Below are 18,992 nucleotides of genomic sequence, written 5' to 3'. Positions count from 1 at the left end.
ATAACGACCGATGTCGTAAGTAAATGAATGTTCATGCACACCAACTATGAGCGTGGAAGTGAGAAAGGGCCTAGTTCTAGAAAGGCGGCTCCAAGAGAAGATCCTTCTTACTCTGTGGCCAGGGGTTTACTTTATGATAGTACCGTGCCAAGAAGTTCCGTTGTGTGTACATGAGATACTGCGTTCTGAAGAAGTGAAGGAAAATCTTAAGTAAACTTTATTGTTGAAAGCTTAGAGAAAAATGTTTGCAAAACGTTGGGTTTTCTGGTTGTTTTGTCTTCCCATTTGGCTTTTCCATTTCCTGTGTTTTATTGTGCCACACTTGGAGTCCTGAAGTGTCTGGGGTCAGCATTTCAGTAACGAACAATAAGCTTGATGAAGTGTGAGTGAGGTGCAGGAGACTGAAGAATGAACCTAGGTGTACTTTGTTGTGAGAACAGAAGGGTTCACATGCCGCGTCTTGTGTGTTTGGTACTTGGCTTGATTTGCAAACCCAAGAGGCCAAGGATCCAGTTCGGTAAGTACATCTGTGTACACAAAATTACATGAGAACGTGAAGGGCATCCCCAAGGGAACACATCTACTGTTTTGCTTGTATGTCTTAACCTTGTGGCTGTACAGATTGAATTATTTATTTAAAGGTGAGGAGTACGTACCTGGCTGTACTGTTAGTTGTCTTAGTAGTTGAGCTGTGTTTCTATTCTAATTTGTTTCAAGATACACAGATACTTAAAATTCCTGTCTTGACACACTTCTAGGAGATACGGGGAATACCCAGTAGCAATGATGCTATCAACAGCTGACAAACCAGACAGCAACTGGGAGGGGTGGGAGCGCCTCTGCCCAGCCTTATCTCTAGCTTGTGTTTGCTTGCCTGATGCATTTCCCTTTAACTTGTTAACTGGCAATTAAGAGACAGGGTTAAGACAGATGAGCTGAAACACATTTTTGCTTCCACTAGATTCTGAAATACTGTTGTCGTAGACAAGCACTGTGAATTATTTTAGTGTCTACACACACAATGCAAAAAGTTTCTGACCCAGCAACCTTCGGGGGGGGGGGGGGTGGGGGTGGGACACCAAAAGAAAAACTTTCTCAATTACTACACTTCTCCAGTCTACAAAATCTTTTTTTCAGATGAACAGAGCAAAACTTATTTTAGAGAAACAAATGTACTTGAGAATATGTAGATAATGGGGGGGGGGGGGGGGGGCAGGGAGGAGAGAAACCCCAACCACACCACCTCCTATAACCAACCCTGCACTCATGTTGTATGGTAAGGTGGGGTTTTTTTTACTGTGCTTATATAATGAAGCGACCAAAGTGTTCTTTCAGGGGTATATTTTACAAAAAAAAGACAAAGGATTTGTACATTTTTGAGACTGCTGTGTACCAATATCCCCCTGCTGCATGTGTTAACTGTTCAAATATGTGTGGTTTGGAACCAGAGCAGAGCAGTGTTCCAGACCCAAGTCGCTGGCTCCAGTTGGATATTCTAAGCAGGCTGGGCCATGCAGCCTCCTCCAGGCGGAGTCCGCAACCCGGCCAGCCCTGCCGAGTGGCGGTTTGTGGCAGAAACACATCTCAAGTGTAGTTCTGAACAACTGAAAACGAGAGTTAATACGCATGGCAGGAGCCATCGACCTTATCTTGAGCCTGACGGTGTCTGTGCAGGTTTCCGGTACTGGTGCAAAGTTGAGTCAGCCAGTTAATTACAGTTGCATTTAAATAGCATGATACATAAATTATAGGCCCCTTGCAATTCTGTAATTATGTGCTTTAATTTTAGAAAAACCCTGAATTTAAGCTGCTTGACTTTAACCATTGGATCAGTTTTGATGTAGATGAAGAATTTTGAGGTTTTAGGTTTTCCTAAAAGGCGTGTTCTAATTCCAGCAAAGTTACTGAATTGAGTAGAACACTGATGAACACTGTGTAGCTTGCGTTACTGTGACCATGCTACAGGGACACAAGTCTCTTTTGGCCTCAGAATGTATTGATTTGTGCTGGGACTCGTGCAGCTAGCACGAACCGCGTGCTGGGACGTGGAGCCACCCGAATGCGGCTGGGGTGCAGACAATGGCTTTATAGCTGATGGTGGTCGTATAAAAGGTGATTTGTTTAAAGTACGGGAAAATATTTTTTTTTTAAAGCTGAACTTTCAAGGTTCACCTTACAACTTCTTATGTAATCGTTTACTTTATTATGCTTGGGGTTTATGAACAAAGCTGTCTTAATACTTCTAAATTTTAAGACAGAGGAGAATGTAAAGTAGTTGTAGACAATGCAGCATACATCTCATTTATAAACAGTTAAGGCCTGTGACTCGATACCTTTTTTTGAGTGGGGTTTGTGTGTTCCAAGTACTCTAGTGTCACATACAAGAGTTCTGATTATTTCCATATTTGTCGTATACTGCCAAAAGTCTTAAAGACCAGTTCAAGACAGGAAAGCTGTTATGTCTCTGGATATGCTTGGAAAGCTCTCTCCTAGAAACGTGTTTTGTCCTAGTGCAGCACAAGTAAAGAACATTTATATTTAGATGTGTGTCTCACTTAACAAGTCGTGCAGGAAACTGCCATTCTGGCTTTCTCTCAGGCTTCAGCCAGGTCAGTGCAAGTTTAAGATTGTTCTTGAACTGTTGCTGCAAGGGTTTGTGTTCTTTCCCGGTAGTCGTGATGTGAAACTTGGAAGTAAGGAGATGACTTTGTGACTTGCCCAGCTCTAATGCATTCTGTCGGTGAACTAGGGTGTACTGGGAAAGAATGGTTTCAAATTGGTGAGCCATTCATGGTCACAGAAAAGCCTTATGTAAGTGTTTGATTCTTTTAAATGTAGTTCACCTGGAAAGAAGCAGCCTGTGCTAATTGTTCTTTTGTTCATCACTTTAATACCGTCAGCTGAAAGTGTGCAGCTGTTTGAGACCATGTCAACAGCAGGTGATTTTAATTATTATTATTTTTTGCCTTTGTGCATCCATCTTTCTGTTAGCTAGGAGTTTGATTGTAAGGTCAAAAGCAGTAGAGTTGAGAGCATGAGTACCTGTGACACTGAGAAGTAGAAAATACATAGCCAATTGTATGGAACACCACCTCGGCTGATACACTGCAAAGAGTGTATTCTCAAGGTTCTCAGGTTTTACAGATAAATATTGCTTGAACCTTAACGCCTCTGTGTGTGTCCCAGATTCCATCCTGACCTTGGCCTTGATCTAGCGCTGACTTCAAGGGTAATGTCAGTCATGTATGGGCCACGACTCCGGTGAAGGAGATGTTATTCTTCTCCTGGCAAGCCCTTCCTAAGATTTTCCTAGAGGCCAGAGAGCAAATACATCCATCAACTGGTATTCATTGTGTTGTCTAAATCTGGAAACGCTGCATGAAGGACAGTTTAGCTGAATCATCGGTCTAATCTGTGAATGACTTGGGCAGTGCAAGTTCCTTCATATCCACTTTTTTTTTTTTTTTCCCCAGTGGGATAACATGTCCTTAAAATGATCTGCTTTCTTTTGAGCAAGTTTGTCCACTTTACTCCTGTGGCCCCGTTACGTGGCTGTAGACATTGGCTCTTCCTCAGTGTCAGATCTTCGGTCACGGTCAAACTTCATTTTATGGGTTCATATTCTTCTGTCATTAGTCTGTCCAGATTCTTCTACTGATGCTGTTGAGCTACTTTGAAATCCCCCCAGTCTGTATGTCCCATCAGTACTGCGTGAAAAGGGACCGTCGTGTCCCTGTTCTGTGACAAGCTGTCCTCTGCAGGTCATCCAAAATTGTTGGCTGGTTTTACTGCCATATCATGTTGCAAATCGATATGCAGTTTTCTGCTTGCCATTTTCCCCCCAAGAGTTTTTTATGTTTTATTTTATTTTACTGCTTTGCAAAGATCTCCTTGTCATTTAATATTTGTGTTCTGGATTATTGTTCCCCAGATGAAGCAGGTTGCAATTTTGTAGGTTGAATCCCATTTCATTTCCTGCCATATTTCTGACCTCTTCAGGTTCTTTAGTACTTTGCTGTCCTCACTGGAGTTTTAAACGCCTCAGTTTGTTCTCTCCAAATACTAGATCCTTGAAGTTAAGCAAGCCTGGGTTTGTGCCCGTGCATTTTGAAGCACCTCAGTAGACACTTCTCCCTGCTTTAATCATTCTGTTACCAGTCTCACCTGGTCAGTAATCTCCTGTCAGGTTCTCGTTTATCACTGGTAACTTGCTGTAGTTCTGCTGAGTCTCAATTTTTCTTCTGAAAATGCGCCTCAGCTTCTTTTAGTTTAAGTAGAAAGAGACAATAATCCATCACCTAAGACCTAAAACGACTTCTAAACAAATGAAGCTACCCTTAAGAATGAACATAAATGGTTCTCTGTTCCTTCTGCCTGTTCAAAGAGTGCTTCTTACTGCCGTGAGACACTTCTGGCTTGTAGTTGGGACTATGGTTTGCTTTTCTACAGCTTTCTGTAAGAATGATTTATTTTTTTCTTGCTTTTACTCAGAATTATTTTCCAAAGTAATGACTCAGAGTAGAAAGAAGTGCAGTCTTTCCTAGACTACACAGAAACAAGTCTCACATGCTGTATGTCAAGAAACCAGTAGGGCTTTTTGTCAGAGAAGTCTTATGCGATGATTGTATTTGACTGGGAGTGGAATCCTGTCAAGATAGCTTTGCATTTCACTCTACCACTTCCCCGTGAAGCTCTGTGGAAGGAATTCAAGCAGCTGAGGCATGTGGTTACTCTTCCAGAGCACCTACCATCAGGAGAGTTGGATGGCGCGCACTGCCGTCCTGCCTTTCACTGCACTTCTGAATCTCCACGTGCTCATATAGTGGCTAATTCGAAAGTCAAGCTTCAGTTAATAAAACTTACTATTTCAAGAAATAAAAATGTAATTTTCAAAGTGATATAACTTTACAAATAAAGGATAGTAGAGTTAAGTCCAAGAGCTTCTGTGTGTGTGTGGCAGCTGGTTTTCCACACCCTCCAAGACTGAGCCTGGGCATCTCAGTTGTTTCCCTTTGCCTTCCCCCTCTATGACCAAGACCTGAATTACAGTTCCTTGGGAGCACAGCCTCTGTTCTCCACGACAGAGCAGGGTTTGCTGTGCATCATTTAAGAAAATAACTGATGCATGTATTTTTCTGTTTGTTTTTTTTTTTTTAATCCACAGGATAGGAAAAGAAAAGTGAATCTTTGAAACTTCATTCAGTTTGCTTAATCGTATTTTACAGCAGAGTCTGTAGGTCTAGAGCCGCACGTGTAGCAGTGTCACAGATCCCAGGACACTGCACTGCTGGCTGTGCAGCACCCGGCAGCAGGCTGCATGGCCTGGGAGCCCAGGCTCCGCGCTGACGTACCCCTCTCCCTTCCCTTCTAGGGGGCTGGGTGGACAGGGATCGGTACCTGCTGTAGAACCAAGCTGACACCTTGTTATGCGTTGCTGCAGATACCTTACTTCACATCTGAAGGATGTCTCCAGGAGGTTACTGCTAGATGTCTGCATTACTAGATACCATTTATATTTGGCATATTTGTGAAATCAGTTGTCTTTACAGTTGGTTGTCTCTGTCCCCTTTTTTGAACCTGGCTCAATTTAAGTATTCGAAAGTATGGAAGAAAAAACCCAGAGTGTTTGGGCCTACAGCAGCAACATAAGACTTGATTAATATTGTATAGATGTGGTTCTGTTCACATCTGCTGTATAGCAATGTTTTTAAGTAATAGGAGGTTTCAGAAAAAAATATTACTGGCTTGTATTAGGCAACATTTAGTCATGCAGGCCTTACGTTTTACATGTATTACAGCTCATTAGCTTCTGGAGCTTAGGAGCTAGCCTTTGAGTGGCAGGGTCTGAGGCAGGAAAGCCTGGACCCCAACCCCTTACCTACTGGTAAGAGGATGATTTTTCAAGTGCAGGGGTTGAAGCTGCTGAGGCTGCTCCATTAGAGCTCCTCTGGACCTCTGGAGTCACCATTGGGACCATGTCTGCTAACACTGCAAAGGGAGACTTCACGAGGCACTGACCTGTTGTTCTACATACCAGCATCTATTTTGTAAGTAAGAAAGACTTTCTGCTAAATCAGTGTTTAACTTGACATTTAAGGGCAGAAAGATATCCTGATTGCATCCGGACTGTTCGTTAAGGGACAGAACGGGACACAGGCACCAGAAGGGAACACTGCGAGCGGAGGACAAAGGAGCAAAAATGGAAAACATCAAAGTGAATAATGCTAAGTAGCTAGCCAACCATAAAATGTGATACTATGTTTTTCTTTAATGCCCATTCATTATTAGCAACAAATAATTTCAAAAAGATGAATGAATACAGAGTTCTTACTGCGATAGTCTTCCCAAAACCAAAATATTTACTGATTTTCGCTAGTGCCCTGGCATGTTACAACTAGAGGCAGGTTATACTTTCGTCAGACATCACATTATACGGTACTGCATTGAGTGAAACTTGCATTGCTTTTGCATTAAACAAAGGACTGCTGCTATGGCTGGGTTCAGATCAGAGACCAGATTAAGCTTGATTTTATTGTGTCCAGGAACAGGTTTGGAAAAGGTGCAAGTTTTGAGGAAGAGGCAGTATGTTGGATTAGGCTGGTCGGCTACGGCAGGAGGGAGGGCTGACAGTGGCGTCGTGGGGGCGCAGCGCTGCTGAAGGCCTGGGGAGCGCTGCCGCGGCACAGACAGACGTGCAGTAGGCAGCCAGTGATTCCCAGTTTGGTTAAATGCAAGGCACTGGTGTGTCAGCCTGGCGTAGCCCATCAGAAATATACACAATTACGAACTTCCTTCTGAAAAGAGCTGGTAAATCCATTGTTGGATTCACCACAGATGTATTCTGCTCCTTACACTTCACGTGACAATTAAGAGGACTGCATTTGCTCCACAAAGTGGAATTCTGATACTGTGTGCCTGCTTCACGGTATTGAGCTATTAACTAAAAGGAATGCATCTACACAGGGAAAAAAAAAATCATATCCTTTGGAAATACTTGCATTTCTAGAGCCTGCATATTTTGTCTAAGTATCTTATGTGTTAGCAAAAGCTTTTGGACACCAAGCCCGGAAGGTAAGAGGAACACCTTTCACTGTGGTGTGTGTTTCCTGCTCTCTGGCATTTGTGTGTCTTCTAGATCCATCTTTACTCATAAGGCGCTCTGCTAGGTGATACTGCCGCTGTGGCGTAGTCGATGTAATGGTTTCCTTGGGCTGAAACAATTAGAGCGCTGCAGATTTAACCAGTCTGCAATGGAATCTCCTAGAATGGAACTGGAGAGACTTCAAAAAAGGTTACATTCACGCGCTAGTGTCAGCAGAACAAACTAAAGCCATCGAAGACCAGGCAGTAAAGTGTTCACGATTTCCATTCACAAATCTACTTGCTTAGAATTAGGTGGGATAAGTTGAAAGCGTATGTGTACCAGAAATGAACAAAAGCTTTATTCAAAACAGACGTGTCTGTTGGAATGTACCAGGACAAATCATCAGACTGCATTAAACCAGTCGGACTTGATCCCCAGAATTGAAAAAAATTTAATACACATTCTGTGGGTTTTTATAATATCTTTTGGCCCTCTTACTAGTATTTTCAGTTCATAAAAATAGCAGGAAAGTTGAAACTGGCGTAGCGCAATAGGAATATAGCATTTGTTTATTTCCTTCTAAAGCACAAGTGGCACGAACTGCTCGCCAATGCAGTGGCTGTATGACCTCATGTCCTGAAACATCTGCGTGTTGTGCCAAAGGGGTGAAGTCTGGTACAGCAGGTCTAGGGCAGCTTTCTGGGAATGGGCTGTGCTGGTCCCAGTAGTGCTGGGTACTTCCTGTACCGAGGAATGAGTACACGGGTACCTTGCGTTACGTGCATAACCAGGAACAGTCCTTGTGGTTTTCTGTGTATGTGTTTCTTTCTCTTGTCTGCATTTGGAGCACCATCTTTCAAGCTGTCTTTCCATTCACTTTCACTCCAGACAATTCTGCCTTGAGATCACATTAAAGCCGCCTTTACGTCCTTAATTTTGTGACCTTTATCAAGAAGTGAGTCTTTAATTCCCACAGCAGTAAATCTTTGAGTAGAGTATCTGAGCATGCCCAAAGGTGGACTTTTTCCATTCCAGACCAGACATAAAGATGCAGGAAATGCCTGTTACATACAAAATGACAATCTTCTCTACACACTGCATTTCCAGTAGTTTTGTGTTTTACTAGAATTAATTGCTGTGTTCTTCTCCCAAGCAGAAATATCATGGCATCAGGTTCTCCAAGGTTACTCCGCACACTTAACAGTATTAAAGCATGCAGCTGGTCAGGTAGTCATTTGTACTGACATGTTTTATTTTCAAATTAAAAGACAGAGCATTGCTTTAAAACTAATCCCACTCCTAAGCAGTATTTGAAGCCAGGTTAGTGGAGGTTTGTATTTCTGTAGCAATTACAGGCTTAGTGAAAGCAGGGGACCTTGCGGCAAGGTACGTGCTGGAGCCCTGCTCAGCCGTTTACCTGTCACGAGACAGATTTTCCCGTGTCACTAACAGCGAGGTTTTCTGTTCAGTCCTGGTCCGGAGCCTGTAGATGGGAGCCCAGGGCCTGCTGGGATGGGGTTTTACACTTGTGCTGTCCTTTTGCCCTTCCACTGAACTCTTTTCATTTCAGTCATGAGCAAACAGTCAGTGCCTGAACTAACAACCCTGCAATCCTCCAAAGCACGCCTCGCTTACAGTACCAAACAAAGGGAGGCCCGCGTGGGCCGGCCCAGGCCAAGGAATGCAGCTTCAGGGTTCTGCTCCATAAATTTAACCAGCACGACAAAAAGGAGATAATATGAGCCTTCGTGATGATCTGAAAGGGGGAGGTTTGTGTCCCATTGATTGCGGTCTGGCCTACTGCCAGGCCCCAAGCCTGACCGACAGTTGAACCATATCGTTAAGGCGTGTAATACAGCTCGAGTCTTGTACAGCAGCCAATGAGTACATATCCAGAGGGCAAAAGTTTATAAAGAGTTGAGGCTGTCCTGTTTAACCCTCTCACACTGCATGTAATATATACTGCTGCCATTCAGAAATAGTCACATTGCTATTAAAAATGTAAACCTTCAGCTTTACTTGGAAAAAAATACACGTGTGTCTGATTTCTAATGTGCAGCAGATTTATAAAGTGATCTGAGAAAAATATGTAAAACTGATTTTTATTTTTTTATAATTTAACAAAAAAAATCCAACCCGCTTTTTCTTCAGTACTACTTTATCCGTAGTTGCTTTTTTGTTCAGCGACGTCTTCTGGGTTGTTCTACAAACTCTTTCATACAGATGGAGCTATTTATTGCCTTGATGTCACCTCATTTAGCATGTGGCTGGTATTTTTATAGATAATTTTTTCACCTAATGCTGCTGTTAACATGTGGAATGCTCTTTTATCAGTTTTGTAAGTACAGCCAGTCGATTTGAATTGTTCTTGCAATTGCTAACTTTAAAACCAAAACAAACTTTATGAGTAGCTTTTCGTTAGATGAAGTCGGTGCTCAAGGACTTCACTGTGCCTCTTGCGGCCTGGGGTGCACCAACTGGAAAGTTTCATAAAGCAGGGTCTGAAGAGAAAACACGTAGAGCCATCACCGTTGGTCTCTCACAGCCCTGGATGCACAGCTAGCAGTGCGTCCTGGTGCGGGGCGGGCGCGCGGCCTTGCTGCCTTCCCAGAACGGCGGGAGTGAATACGGAAACGCTCTGTTACGCTCGGAGTGAAGGGACCGTGTTTGCATTTACAACAAACGGGTGCTGCCGGGACCTACAGACACGAGCACAGACCCACCAGCGCTCCATCCCCCACACCGCCCTGCCTGGCAGCAGGCTGCATGCACAAGCCTTGAGACCTCGTCCTGTGCCCCGAAGCACGGTAAATGCTGTGGCCCTGGGCACTTTATTCTTCACTAAGGCACGTTCAGCTCACGTTTTTCAGATAGGTGTTTGCAAGAAATCCCTGCTTTTTACATTGAATTGCCAGGTGAATGGGAGCATTTTTCAACACATCTGTGAGACAGGGAATGTTAAGGTGACAGCTGTAATCGTCACTGTGGTCAGTACAGGAAGAGTCTGGCAGAAGCTGGAAGCTGAGATGGCAGTGTTAGGTTTGGTAACTTCTTAAGCTTGATGACATCGAAGTGCTTGAACAAGCTGGTTTGCTGCACAGCTGCTCCACTCAGCAGTGGAGCAAGTGCCAGAGGCTGAGGACTGGCTGATGTAAGTGTGGCTGGTGTAAGTGCCGTGCAGCTGTCTAGCATGCAGGCACACACACCTTACGCAGATCTTGGATTTGTAATGTGGACATCATCAGGATGTGCCATTTGGGTGAGTGCATCTGCTGGTTTTAAAGGGATTCTTGATACCTTAATTAAGCTCATCTCGCTTCCTTTTGAACTTGGAGCCTGAAGAGGCTGTGTATGATCATAAACCCAATGAACAGTTTTCAGTTTTGTTTTGATGTTGTATACAAAAGAAAGGGGAAAGGGGGAGAAGAGCTGCATCTCATAAGAACTTGGCAGGAACGGCCTGTGTGATAAACAGTTGCTTCTTCAGCATGCTGTAGTTCTCCTAAAGGTATATCAGGTCAGATAAAGGTCCTTAGCATCTGAGCTGGTAGATCCCTCAAAAAAGGAGGGATTTGACTGTTAGTGGGAGGTTTTAACCCTAGGCACCATTTATGTGCATGTTTCTGCCTGAAACTAGCATTTTGGGAACACATTTAACAAGCACAATATATTCCATGCATTTGCTGGAATAAACGGTGCATATAAGCTTCCTCAGATATGCAGTCAGCAGGGAGCTGTCTGGCTCATGGTTTTACACATTCTTGCATCTAACTGAGACGTTCTAATGCCAAATCCAACACTCGGACTGACTGCACTGCATGTGCATTTTTAACACACCTTAAAAGCATCTGTGTCTGAGGCGGTGAATGAATGCCATCGCGGAGCTGTGCCAGGCCCCTGGGTTCAGGCGTCAAGTCTTCGAGCAGTTACCTGCCTGTGGGGAGCTGCACCCCCGAAGTCCCGCACTGGGAAGGAGGCAGCTGTAGTTACCCTTTGAAATACGGCCTTAACATCTGCCAGCACAGCCACAGCGGAACATGAACTCTCGGTTGTCACAGGCTTTTCTGAAATTAGGCCCAAGTCATTTAATGCTCTCAGACGCGGAGAACTAGCACGTAAAAAATAATGCTGAGTCCCCTTATGCTCAGTAAATTCAGGGGGACATTCAGTATTTGAAACAAAGCAAGTATGTCAGTGAGGAAAGAATAACGGGAAGTTTTCAGTATTTTGAAAAGGTCTGATACAAAATACAGATTATATCGGGAACAGCATACGTTTGTATGTTATCCTTATGATCCTGTGGCACGACTGCATCGTCTGTTATTTGTTGCTGTGATGGCTGAACTTTTAGGTTAATTTTTAAGACGCATATTGTTTAGCATTTAATTGTTTCTGGCACTTCTGAGGATGCTGTGCGCTGTCCGCGTGTTACACGTCTATGAGACAAGTACTGTCTTGGTGCTGTGTTTTGTGGAAGTCACGTGCATGGGCTGACGCCACTTACGGAAGGCTGCAGGTGGAATTCCGCACTGAGCTCCCACAAGTGTAGCAGGTATTGCAGTTGCTGCGCGTTTTATGATAGACGGTGTAAGGCTGTTCCTCCTTTAATTTAGCAGATTAAGTCACTTCTTAATGTCTGAAATGCACTAAAGCCTCTCAGACAAAGCCCTCCCTGTATTTATGAAGCAGACTTTTTCCAGAGCCAAGTAAGTAACAGGTTTGATATTGTTTCTTCAGAATACCAGCAGCAATTGAATTGTTTCATGGGCTTGTATTACCTGCCAATTTTCCTTTGTTTGAACTAAGGTTGTTTTATGATTATTTCAAGGGGATAAAAATTGTTCCCAGGCTGGAAGTCAGTATGCCAAGTTACAGCCCAGAGCAGGCTTTTATCAATAAATTTTATGCAAACCTGAAAAAACAAGTTTATAATGGAAACACTGACAGAATTTGAGCTATACCAGAACCAGTAAGTTACTGCTTTAAACGGGTTGGAATGATGGGGTTGTGAAACTGGAACACCGTTATGAAGGCTGGCAGGTCTGGCAGCAAGAGCCGGGTCTAGGGGAGGAAGATGATAACGTGGGGGAGAGCCCTGCGGCCAGAGAGCTCGGGGGGGCTTACGTGGCTCATGGGCACACAGCGTCTGTCGGCTCGAACGCACGGGGGTGTCGGTGACGGGCAGGCTGTGCAGCAGGTGAAGGCCCTGTGAAGAGCCTCTTCGTTAAGTACTTATTTCAGATGCCAAAATCACATCTCCTTGCACTTACAGCTGTTATTTGTGCAGGATTTGGGGGGTCCCTGCGCAATTCCAATTAAGGATCAAAATCTCTACACACGCCCAAGTTGGGCTCCTTAGTCAGCTTGCAGTTGACAGTGCTGCTCTCTTACCAAAAGGACAGATGAAAAATTCCACAAATACACATTTTACATGAAAAGCTGCGGTGATCACTGTGTCAGTCATAGGGTTCTTCCTTGTTGCTTTTTTTCTCTCAGGAGAAGCAGCTCCATTTCCCATAGCTGTTTTACTCTGAATTATTATTCTGGGTGCGATACTGAGGAAACAGAAAGATGTAAATTTGTGTATAATTTTAGAAGTGCAATGTTGTGTTTTCACAGATGATCATCTGTTGATACACAAAGTTTGATACCTTCTGATTTATATTTTGTTAATGTTTTTGTCAAAGCAATCTAGGTGCACTTCAAGGAAATTTGTTAGGTCCAAAAGACACTCAAAGATGAGTAACAGCTACTGTTCTCAAAACCTGTGTATTTATGCACCTCAGCAAGAACCTGGTATAATCCGGACAGCGTACCTGATGGGGTAAATAGTGGAGGAACAAGATAAGTAGTTCTGTAAAACATGTAGTTGTTTCTACAAGAGACTTGTTGTTTCTACAAGAAAGAACTTGTAGTTCTTTCAGTCTAAGTTGGTAAATGATTATCACCAATCATACCCGAATGACTTCCTTGTATCAGTGGGTCGGTGATCTGTTTGATTACAAAACTTTTGGCTTAAAACTGGTCAACTGAATCACAAGATTTCTGTGAACTGTTAAGCAAAAGCCAACCAATTAACACTGTTAACTGTTTTTAGTGTGCATACAGCCATCTGAAATGAGATTCTCCAGGGTTCAGCTTTGTCTGAACAGTGAAGAACTGGAGTGTGTGCCTCAACCTTCTGACACCATTTCCAATCTCTTTGTGTCTTCATTCAGCAGCACTCTTCCCTGCTGTGACTAGTAGACGTGAGGGCATTTCTGTCTTGTATTGCCTTTGTGTGCTTATTAAAAAAGAATCAGCAGATCTGTTGAGTGCTTGTTTAATGTAACACAGATGTGGGCACACCACCGTTCATTCTGCTTTACAAATATTCAGCTTTTTGTATTTCATCAGTGTTGCTTATTATTTACAGAACGTAACTTGAGACAGTAGAACAAATTTTTAGATTAAAAAAATCAAGTTGTGTGGAATGTTTTTAGCTGTCCAGACCAAACAGACCAGTTTGCCAAGGGGGTGGCGAACTAAATCAATGTAATTTATGCTTGTGCTAGTGGCATTTAGTGAAAAGCAGCTGACCTTCTTATCACTGAGACAGGAATTACCTTTTATCACCAGGATGAACGTTTTGGCAGGGGGAGCAGTGGGGCAGTAAGCACTGTGCTCTTAAGTACTTCTTCCATTTAAAAACAAAAATGAAAACCAGCCACAACCAAACGCACAACTCGGAAATTGCCAGGCCTTCCAGAAATTCACTGTGGTGCCTAGTTCTGTTGGAAACAGTTTCCCAGTTGGAAACCCGTGTTCGCTGGTGTTCCCAAGGCTCAGGCCTGACTACGAGGCCCTGCGCTTTCCTTGCAGATACCCCTTACGGTACTGCAGGACATGAGAGAAAACAGCGCGGCTGAACCTTTATCTGAAAGGTGCTTAATGTAAAAGCCATTATGCAGTGGTGTTGCTCACTCCCATACGGATGGTTGGCTAACCTTCCTCAACCTGTGACAGGAAAGTAAAAAGTTACTGATTGGTCGATAGTTAATTAAAAACTACATTATGCTTCAGACATTCACTCTTTAAACTTGTCAACAGAAGCTACAGGTGCTGTAGAGTGCTAGGAGCCAATGGGGGCTTCCTGGATAACCGAAATTTTGCCATTTTACTGCTTTTGGAAGTCAGGAAGTAGGACAAGCAGCAAGATGCGAATTACACTGGTTGGAAACCTGTAATTTCTTTGGAAATTTGCCTCATCTTTTTGTGTTTCATGAAGGCAAATACATACTTTTGTTTACTACTGTGTAAGAATCTAATGGGTAAAACAGGCAGTTATTTCTTCTCCTCTGGTGCAGGTTCAGAATGGTAACAATACTGTCATGTAACTGTGCCTGGTACAGGTGAACCCTGTTTATATCTGAAAAATCTAAGGGGCAGGAGAGGTGACTTGCTCTGGAGTCATAGTGCTTAACAGCGAGTTCTAACCACTGCATACAGCTGTTATTCAGTGGGATAATGTCAAGTTATACATAGGTGGTGGAAGTCACCTATTTACCTGGTGTTTAGGTTATTCTGATTCAGGGAAGTGCTACTAATGGAAGAATATGGCTTTAAGACATTGTACATTTTGCAAATGAGGAAAACTGAGTACCTTTATGCAGCAAACTGCAGTTTTCATACTGGCGTTTTTTAGCTTAGATGCGTAACGCTGTAATTAACTAATGGGCGTCTAATCAAAAGCAGCAGCAGTGTAGCAGGACAGGTAAAGCAGTGAGAACATCTGTCAGCAGAGGTAAAACTGAAAATTTGACTGGTCACATTTAATGACATACTGGCACTATTAATGACAACATTTGTTACGGTTTCTTAAGCCCTTGCTCTGTTTCACATTCTTTTAGTTGGAGAATTTCCACTTTTCATTTCATCCTCCCTGCTGACAAACTGACTTTCCATCTTAGCATAACCATAGTTCAGCTGAAGTGAAGTCAAGAGCTTTTTGTCTTTCCTGAAATTTCTCTCAAAGAGGATCAGGGATAAGCACTACTCTGAGCCACTGTAATTTGTTGTGCAGATCAGGGATGTAATAATCTCATTAACAAAATCAGAACTTACCAGGTAGCCATAATGCATTAAAAATATAAATTGGCTTGTTTTTCTCCACTGTGCTGGAAAGCCAGTATCTTTGGCTTCTATACCTTGTTTGCAAAATACCTTGTTGATACCAGACAGAGCAGTAATAGCCAAAACAGAGGCCAGTTACCCAACGGGAGAGCAGCAAAGATGGTATTAATTCATTAGTGACGTGCAGGAGATTCTGTTCCAGTAACATTTACTGCAGCCAAGAAGGGAAGGGGCAGAAAAAAAAAAAAATCATCACCATTAAAAGTCAAGGGTGTCAGAGGCTCGAAGGAGAACAAATTTTAAAATGGTGGATGGGTTTCCAGCCTGGGACAGGACTGCTGAAAGGGAAAGGTGACAAAGAATCAAGGCTCCAGAGAGAACATCTGCAGAAAGCAAAGCTTACGAGGCAAGTACTCCTGTGTGCTATTGCCAAGCAGCTTAGACAGAAAATGCGTTGTTACACAGGACTTTTTCCCTGTCTTCTGATCACAAATGATAGCAGCAGTTCATTGTACAGGATCTTTACAAAGAATCAAGATAGGAAATGGAGAGCACTGGTCAAAAATGGTACGCTTGCCTTGGAAAATTACTAACAGCGGTAGCCTGAGAGAGATACGAAAAAGCATGCAGCAGCAGACCCAGTGATGCTGCTGGGAACGGACAGAGATTAAAGCATGGCTAGGCAGTCTGTAACACAAGTCTTCAGGGGTAGGGCGTTCCAAAAGCTTAAAGGAATTCGGAATATTATTTTTTAACAGAATACCGTTAAGGGAGGAACCTAGCCTGCAGTTCTTTAGCACTGTGGCCAGTATCAACCTCTGATGCCTGTTAGGCCACACATATGTGTCTTTTCTGTCTTGGGTCTTTTTTTTTTATTATTTATTACTGTCATTTTTTTAATAGACACCCAAGAAAGGTAAAGTATGTTAAACCCTACTACAGAGACTCCAATTAACCGTGGATTTTTATTTTGTCTTAACTGCATGTTCCTATTTCTAGAACCTTCAGTTCTCAAACTACTGACGCTGTCCATCAGTGTGAGCTCTAGGTTGATGCACTCTTATTTTCTGTAGAAAAGTGAGAAGAAACAGTCCAATCAGTAAAACTCTGCCGATAAATAGATCCCAAAATCTGCAGACATTATACTCAGTTCAGGTTGCTTCTTCCTATTAATTTAGCACAATGCCCCTTAATTGCAGAATAAACCTGGGAGACATTTCTTTGAAATGTAAAACCGTATGAGCAGACACCACGCCTTCCAGATCAAGAACTACAGAATCCACATGCTGCATTTGTGAAGCCCTTGTATTTTTAAAGGCTTCGTCACACCTTGTGTTTCCAAATAAGTAAAACTTTGTGTGCTGACAGGTTGAAGTGGAAGGAAGAGCGCTGCTGTTGCACTCATTTTTCTGCATCTATTTTGCACGTAGGACCCAGGCGGAGAGAGTGAGAAAGCCACGCTGCTGCAGAGGACCTCAAGGGCTCTTGCCCCGCTATTTGGAAAGTCAAGCGGAAGGACAAGAACAGCTGTTCAAGCTGACTGACAACATCCAAGATGAGTTGTAAGTACTGACTTAAAGTATTTTAAGTAGTTCTGTTTGCTGGCATCGTATCTTCCATGTCTGTGGGGAAGAGGGACTAAAAACTGCTTCACACGCGCACACGCGTGCAGTTAGCTTGTTTTCTCCTGGTACCCATGAGCAGCACAGTGTGAGCACCTGGTGACTTCCACGGTGGCCTGCCCGGTGGCTGTATGCAAGTGTCACTGCAGGTGCCACAGGTTCGCTTGTCGCTTACTGCCTTTGATCACACATCATGTAGAGGCTGTGGAAGAGTCGGAGCCTTGGTCTGTTGACTCCTCCTCCTGTTAATGTCCCTGGTCCCCTTCTGTCATTACAAAAGATGAAATCTCAGTAAGTTTCCTTGGAATCGCTAGCCCACACACGATACGTGTCCAACCCTCCACGTCACTGACAAAACAAGCGCTTGTTTCAAGCCTGTGCTCTCCTTCCTCTGTAACATCCGTACAGGCAGAACCAGTGCCTCTTCCCCTACCTTCTGTTTCTCACAGCCCAAAGCCTGGGAGAGTGGCTAGTGAGAGCGGTACCTGAGCCACCAACAGGCACACAATGCGTCAGAGGTGGCTCTGGTTTACATGGGAGAGAAGCTGACTTGGGATACTATGGTGGTACATGTTATTCCTAAGCTGCAGCTGTTAATGACCAAAATAACCTGCAAAATATTTACATTTTTTTCTCCAGAAAAGTCAATACCGAGTAATTTGAATGAGTAATACGCTCAAGGTGCACCTACATTTGAGTGCCCTGGATATGGGTTCATGAAAGCAAGTGAAAACAGCTATTAGTGGTCAGGTCTGAAAACATGAAAAAAAAACCCACCTACAGAGTGAATGCATGGGAAGACCCGTGTACGTGTTTCTGTCTCTGAACTTGGCACTGGTGAGGCTGCACCTTGAACACCGAGTTCAGCTCTGGCCCCTCGCCGCAGGAGGGACGTCGGGTGCTGGAGCGTGTCCAGAGCCGGGCAGCGGGGCTGGGGCACCTCTCCGGTGGGGAGCTGGGGGGGTTCAGCCTGCAGAGAAGGGGGCTCAGGGGGACCCTCTCGCTCCCTGCAGCTGCCTGACGGGAGCGGGTAGCGAGGGGGGGTCGGGCTCTGCTCCCAGGTGACAAGCGACAGGACAAGAGGGAACGGCCTCAGCTTGCACCAGGGGAGGGTCAGGTTGGGCATTAGGAAAAACATCTTCACCGAAAGGGCTGTCAAGCGCTGGGACCGGCTGTCAGGGAGCTGGGGGGGTCACCACCCCCGGGGCGCTTAAAAGATGCGTGGATGTGGCGCCTGGGGACATTCTTAGCGGTGGGCTTGGCAGTGTCGGTTAACGGTTGGACTCTGTGAGCTTTAAGGCCTTTTCCAACCTAAACAATTCTGTGATTGTACGGGAGATGTCAGTTTGTTGGATTGGGGTCGTAAGGCGTAATTCATTACTTAACCTGCTCTCCACCACAGCTACCTGAACAGCTGTTTTCAGTGGAGAGTGTAGGACACTGTGTTTTGCATCTATCATCCGTCAGAGTATCTGCCAAGGCAAAGCAGTGAGAACCACGAGGTGAGGCTCGTGGGGAGGTACCAGCTCAGCACCTTCATCTCACCCGCATCAGTGGTCACTGAAGCCACAGGCCGCTCCAGCACTCGAGCTTCTACCCTCAGCTGCCTGGGAGGAAGAGCCTGTGTACTGGTGTATCTGCCACTTGCGGCCTTGTGATCTTACGCTGTCGTTATCCTGGTTTCATCTCGTTTAAGGGTCTTCATGCATATACAGTCTGGCTGTTCAGGAGGGAGAATTTAAAGAGCGCAATTTGTGACTAGAAAACGTTGTCAGCTTTTTGCAAGTGTACTCCATAAGCAGATCAGTGGGCTTTTGTCATCGAGTCACGCTGTTCATTCACTGTGACTTTCACCATTAGGAACATCATTCAACAAGAAAACAGTGTTTCTTGTCATGGAAAATAAGTACAAAATTATGCCTCTGACTTTTATCCTAGTATCATAATCAGAAACACATTTAAAGACCTGATTATTTGCATATTTTCCTTCAGAGTTAAATCCATAAAAGGGGGTTTAATACCTTGCTCTACTGTTCTAACTAAATGTTTCCACATTTTTTTCCAGTTAGGCTCGCTGTTTCACTTCTGGAAAATATTGTGTAATTACTTCCTGATGTTGTTAAAAAACCCACAGATTCTCCAGAGATCTGGTTGCTTCTACTTTGTTCTACTGG

General features: G+C 43.9%; 1 protein-coding gene across 6 annotated transcripts in view; it reads left to right on the top strand.

Annotated features, from left to right (window-relative positions):
* VPS13D (vacuolar protein sorting 13 homolog D) overlaps positions 1-18,992 on the top strand; it is a 107,521-nt gene that overhangs the window by 81,931 nt on the left and 6,598 nt on the right. For all 6 annotated transcript variants that reach the window (XR_008820604.1, XM_056330492.1, XM_056330494.1 and 3 more), the window contains one exon: positions 16,627-16,758. Coding sequence is in view for 5 of the 6 variants with exons in the window: in XM_056330492.1 (XP_056186467.1) it covers positions 16,627-16,758 (132 nt within the window). In the remaining variant the exon portion in view is untranslated. The remainder of the gene's footprint in view (positions 1-16,626; positions 16,759-18,992) is intronic.

This window comes from Falco biarmicus, chromosome 3 (assembly GCF_023638135.1).
Source record: "Falco biarmicus isolate bFalBia1 chromosome 3, bFalBia1.pri, whole genome shotgun sequence".
Classification (NCBI taxonomy): Eukaryota; Metazoa; Chordata; class Aves; order Falconiformes; family Falconidae; genus Falco; species Falco biarmicus.
Note: the sequence above shows the minus strand (reverse complement) of the source record. Positions and strands in the feature narration are given on the sequence as shown.